At 44.3% G+C, this 5,863-nt stretch overlaps 1 protein-coding gene across 1 annotated transcript; it reads left to right on the top strand.

Moving 5' to 3' along the window:
• The first annotated feature begins 780 nt into the window (after positions 1-780).
• LOC105047270 (transcription factor TCP4) lies at positions 781-3,450 on the top strand. Its single transcript, XM_073259166.1, has 2 exons — positions 781-1,105; positions 1,243-3,450. Exon 2 carries the CDS (start codon positions 1,839-1,841, stop codon positions 3,006-3,008), a length of 1,170 nt encoding a protein of 389 aa, XP_073115267.1. The 5' UTR covers positions 781-1,105; positions 1,243-1,838; the 3' UTR covers positions 3,009-3,450.
• Positions 3,451-5,863: the final 2,413 nt, after the last annotated feature.

The following is a 5,863-nucleotide window of genomic DNA, read 5'->3' as shown; positions in this document are numbered from 1 at the left end:
CATATACATATATACATATACAAACATATATATATATATATATATTAAACATTCATTTAGTTACGCAACTAGTGCATCATGTGAGACACTAATATTCATTATGCTTGGAGCATGATGAGGTTATTATTTAATACAATGAAGTTGAAAAGCTATCATATATAATGCAATGCTCGGTTGGCGATTCATTCCAATTAAGTCTGCTTCAGAAGTAAAATTTTCACTGACATGGGGGTTGAGCTGGTTGTGATGCCAGTGCAACAGTGACACTCTAAACATGGGCGGCGTCTTCTGCCAACCCCCCATGTGGATCCTGTATTCCTCTAGTGTCTTGGTGTCGACCACCCAGTGAGTTCCTATATTATTGCTCATGATATAATTCTAGACATCCTTGCTTTGCATGTCACATGCCATGGTCTGCTCTTGTGGGCACCCATTAGAAAGTATACACCTGATATATAGCTGTCATACTCGTAGTTTTGCTCTTTTTTTTTTTTTTTTGAAAAAAAAAAAGCATGCATATATATATATATATATATATATATATATATATATATATATATATATATATATATATGTGATTGTCAAGTTAGAATTTATTCATCTTATTCCCAGGATATCCTATCTGCTAACATACTAATGATTAATGAACCAAAAGAAAACAAAAAAAAGAAATGCTTAGTAAATGCTCAGAATTATAGAGGATAAAATTATATGTAAACCATTACACCAGTATCTAGAAGGAGAAGAGGGTAATACGATGGTGGTGGGTAGTTTGGCAACAACAGGGGTAGGAAAGGTGATGTTTCTTTTGCCAAAGCCGCAATAAAGGTGAGAAAACCAAAAGCTGGAAAGGGTCGTTGTCCAGACTGCCCACACACACAACACAGAGAGAGAGAGAGAGAGAGAGAGAGAGGCTTGTGTTTCATTTCTTTTGTCTGCCAACAAGCTAGGGCAGCGCTGAGAGGTCTATTATTTTGGTGGTGGGATTTACTTTGGGAGAGATGGGGTTTATACGGCTGAGCTCACCATAATCTTTACTCTCTGACGCTTATCTGTCTGCGCGCCACCCTCTCCTCCAGTGGAATCATCCAACCTCCTCCTATAGGTCCAGTCCGTACTCTCTCTCTTCTTCACAGTTAGCACTGAAATACTCCGCTCTTACTTTATACCATTCGCTTCCCACCTATTCTTTCACTCTTGTCCTCCTCCATTTGCTGCTAAAATGTAAAGGTTTTCCTGCAGCTTCTGCTCAATAAAAGGAAGACTTGGAGCCAATAGACTATCTTCTCTCTTTACCAAGGCCAAGGACTTTGAAATTAAAGTGACAAGACTTGAAGGGAGAAAAAAAGAAAGAGGGAATAGAGTTGTATCACTTCCTCCTGTTGTTGTTTATTTGCTTTCTATTCTTTAGCATCTTTGAAGTGCCTCTTTGTTGCTGTTGTTGTGGGGACTAGAGCGAGCAAGTGCTGTTGGTGATGGAATTCGGGGTGTTGGTTGTCCAAACCCTTTGGAAGATAAGGCAAGAGGAGCACTGTAACCAGATTTTAGCAAAGCAACAAGTCGAAGAGGAGTTGGAAGGAACAGTTTAAAGGTGAGAACTGGAAGAGAGGGAAATAAACGAAAGAGTCTAGATACCAGAAGGAGCACCCACGCCTCTGAAGTGAAAATTTAAGAGGCGGCGGCCTGCCTTTCCTCTGAAACTTAAAAGAGGAAGAGAAAGAGGAGAAGACGAAGAAAGAGGATCGATTACTTCCATCAGCGGCAACAGCAGTAGCGACCAATAATACTCTTCGGCCACCACGGCTTCTTCATCAGAACATGCTCGTCTCTCGGAGAGGATGGAAGAGAGCAGCCACCACCACAGGAACCACCAGCAGCAGCTCCTCCTCCTCCACCACCACCAACAGCAGCAGCAGCAGCGGCGGCCGCTGCCCCATAATTCTAGGATGGGGGGTTTGCGAGGGGCCGCCGGTGAGGTCGTGGAGGTCTCGGGGGGCCACATTGTGAGGTCGACCGGGCGCAAGGACCGGCACAGCAAGGTGTGCACCGCCAAGGGCCTGCGGGACCGCCGTGTCCGCCTCTCGGCCCACACCGCTATCCAGTTCTACGATGTCCAGGACCGCCTTGGCTATGACCGCCCCAGCAAGGCCGTCGATTGGCTCCTCAAGCACGCCAAGGCTTCCATTGATGAGCTCGCTGAGCTCCCCCGCTGGCGTCCGCCCACCACCACCACCTCCTCCTCCGATCCTTCTCGACCTTCCAATCAACATGACCTCCATGAAGAGCCTGTGCCTACCGAGCCAGCTGCTGACCAAGCCGCCTACAGCAGTGCTACTTTCCTCCCTCCTTCCTTGAATTCCGACTCCATTGCGGACACCATCAAGACCTTCTTTCCCATGGCCACCACAACTGCTTCATCCACTTACCAGAATTACCCGCCGGACCTCGTATCCCGCAGCAGTAACCAAGCCCAAGACCTCCGTCTCTCCCTTCAATCCTTCCAAGATCCCATGTTTCACCAGAATCAAACACCTGCTGCTTCCTCCCAGCAGAACTTTCTCTCTGGCAATCTAGTCTTCGGCTCCACCTCCGCCGGCTGGCCCGAGCAAAACCAGAAAGTTGTTGCATGGAATGTAGCGGAGACTGGCGACGGCGGCAGCGGCGGCGGAGGTGATGGAGGTTATGGGTCCAACATGCCACCACCGCAGGCGGTACCACTGCACCCGGCGCTCAGCCTAAGCCAGCTTTTTTCTCAGAGGGGAACCCTTCAGTCCAGTAACTCGACATCGGTTCGCTCTTGGATGGATCCGATTGCTGCAGCGGCCGGTCATCAGATCCACCCGGCAGGAATCCATTCATCGTGGCCATCAGTTACAGCCACGGGATTCATATTCAGCGATGGTGGTGGCTTCTCAGGGTTCCATATCCCAGCGTGGATACAGGGTGAAGAGGAGCACGGCGGCATCTCCAGTAAGCCACCGTCTGATTCCTCTGCTTCCAATCAGTGATAGAAAGGAAGATGAGAGAGAGAGAGAGAGAGAGAGAGAGGGAGGCAATGAACAACCCACCATCCTTCCTCACCAATCACCAGCAAATTCACATTGGTCTGTCATGGGCTTCTCCCATTCTTTCTCAAGTTTAATCAGATGCTGTATCAGCTTGCCACTTTCTTCTCGTAGCTTAGGATTGCTTGGTCTATGTAGTCGATAGGAGAGAGAGAGGGGGGGGGGGGGGGGGGGGAGAGAGATTTTCTACTGATATCTAGGAACCAGGTTCTCATTTGCTGGGTTGGCCTCAGTTCATTCTATTTTCCTTGCTCTTATGTTAATGGGCTCTGAGAGCCTTACTTTGTTGGCCATGGTTAGACCAAGTGGCTGTTATCGTATTGTAATATTAGTTTTTGAGCAGTTGCTTAAGCTGTTTGTTGTTGATGATGATGGTTTACTGTTATGGCTAAGGTGAAGATACTGGGAATGCTCTGAAAAATGGTTTCTTTGGGTTTGTCAGAAAAAAGAGAATTCAAAAGAATCAAATAAACTAGTGTAGAATTTGACAGGAAGCCATGGGTTGTTTTCACTTTTCATGCTGATAAGGAGAGGGAGGAGCTGGGAAGAGGTTTTGGCTTCTCCTTAATTGCCCATAGATGGTCTCTTTCCCAATACTTTTGTCACATAATTTTGTTTGGGTAAAAAATGCAGCAGCCATGGCACTTTTTTTTTTTTTTTTCCGGTTGACTCTTGCCAAAAATGATGAATAAAATATGAACTTCATGATTGCCCTTGTCTAATCCCATTTGAAGATGCTGAGGATAGGTCTTTGTCCTTCGGATGGTATCAGTGCGAGGCTTGCCAGCAGCTTACTATTTTATTGCTTGCAAGTCACAAGCCAACATCCTGTTTGAACAGTGGAAGAGAAAAGAAAAATAAAGTAGTGTTGTTGTCTTTCTTTTAACAAAGAGCTACTCTGAGGATGGGACAGTTAGCAGATGATAGATGATTTGGATTTGATGCCTTGATGATTTTGCTTTCTTTTTTATGCTTCTACTGCCATCTGTTGTCTGTACCATCCTGCTCTCCGGCGTGCTGCTTTAGGTTAAGGAATCTAGATGGGGGTCTCCTGTACTGGGAATAAGCATCACATTATTGATTAATATACTATCCTTCTCTCTTTTTCAGATTCCACATATGACTATCAAACTCAGGTGCATATTCCTCAGGACTCAACAAAAAAAAAAAAATCTCCTGCTCTGCGATTGTGTAAACATCTTATCCATAATGTTAATATAAGGATCTACCTTTTGAGGCCCATTCTTGTATGCGGAACAGCAGAAAGTCTCTAGTGAAAGATATTGCTCATGCTCGAAAGCTAGAGGATTTGCCAGCAAAAGCTATTTGTGTGATTTGAAAACCATGCTGCTAGAGCAATAAATATTTTCCGTTTTATAGAAAAGTTCTATTGTATAGAACTGGACAGAATTCATTCTGCATGTTTACTGTAACTATAGGATGATCGAGGAAATTTGAGCTGACCAAGACAGTCGGAAAGCCCTTCAAAATCTTCATGTGCACTCATCACTATTTATGGATGTAGCAATGTTGAGTTCCAGTGTAGCCTATCTTGTTTGTTCTGTGCTTAAGATGCAGGTCAATGTGGTGGGCCTTCTTCCATCCACACAGGCCTTTGTGCTTGCCAGTAGATAAAAATGCTGAATTATTGTAGTTGCATGAAGCTTAAATTGCAGAAATTCCCATTGTGTTCAACAATTTACTTTGATGAATGCTGTCACTTCCTTTGCTGTTGCAACCGTCTTCTTAGCCATAGGCGAGGTTGCTGCATTTGGACTGATTCTTTTGGAGGTGAAGTGATATGAAGCCCTCTTCTAACACCCAACCCCACCCCAACAACAACAACAACAAGAGGATGACAAAGAGGCACCAGTGGAGACCAGACTCGTATCAGTGCAGTTACATGCAACCGAGGACACATCTTTGAGGTAGAGGAGATTTTGTGGCACTGACTAATTCTAAATCCAGAAGACAACATAATGCCCTATCAAATATGAAGAAACTTAATGTGGATCCTCAACAGAAAAATTAAGCAACTAATGAAGACAGACCTTGAGAGGGAGAGGGGGGAGGTGCTGCGGTAAGTTGTGAACATAAACAAGGTGGAGCAATTCATGAATCACACATTTCCGGGCACTCTGTTCCCAGTTAAAATATTTTGGTCAGTAAAAAAATGGCCGCAGAGAGAGTAACTCAATGCCCAAATCAAATGAATTCCAATCTTCTGATCTTGAATAGTGCTATGTATTCATCCAAACCTGTTGTTAAACGGAATTAATAATTAAAATTTTCTGAAATTCCATAAGCTGACATGACTCCAGATCATTGCTGAAAGCCTCAGTCCATACAGACCCCACAAGATCAAGTTGTGGTTTACCAGTGATCATAAATGGACACAAACTACTATTTGCTCCACATTAGCCAAGCCCAACAATCTGCATGAGCCATCCCCATCAACCAGACCTGCAGCCGTATGTTATGCTGAAAACATGGCAACAGCAACAAAAGTCTTCCCAGTTCAGCCAACTTCAAAATCTACGTCGCTAGAAAGCATGTGCATATTGCATCAAAAATGGAAGCTTGTGCACATATACATTTGTAAGATTATATTCTTGAAATAATAAATAGCCAATCACCTCTTCTGTTCCGATGCCCAATGGTAAAGCAAGCACCTGCAAGATAAAACCTGAAAACAAGGAGTGCTACACTTTGTGGGCGGTAACTTTAGTAAAATTTTGCCCAAAACAAGCAGAATATTGGCAGTAACATCTACCATGACATCTAATTGTCAGTGGGGC

Source organism: Elaeis guineensis, chromosome 6 (genome assembly GCF_000442705.2).
Source record: "Elaeis guineensis isolate ETL-2024a chromosome 6, EG11, whole genome shotgun sequence".
NCBI lineage: Eukaryota > Viridiplantae > Streptophyta > Magnoliopsida > Arecales > Arecaceae > Elaeis > Elaeis guineensis.
The sequence above is the reverse complement of the archived record's forward strand: the minus strand, read 5'-3'. Positions and strand labels throughout refer to the sequence as shown.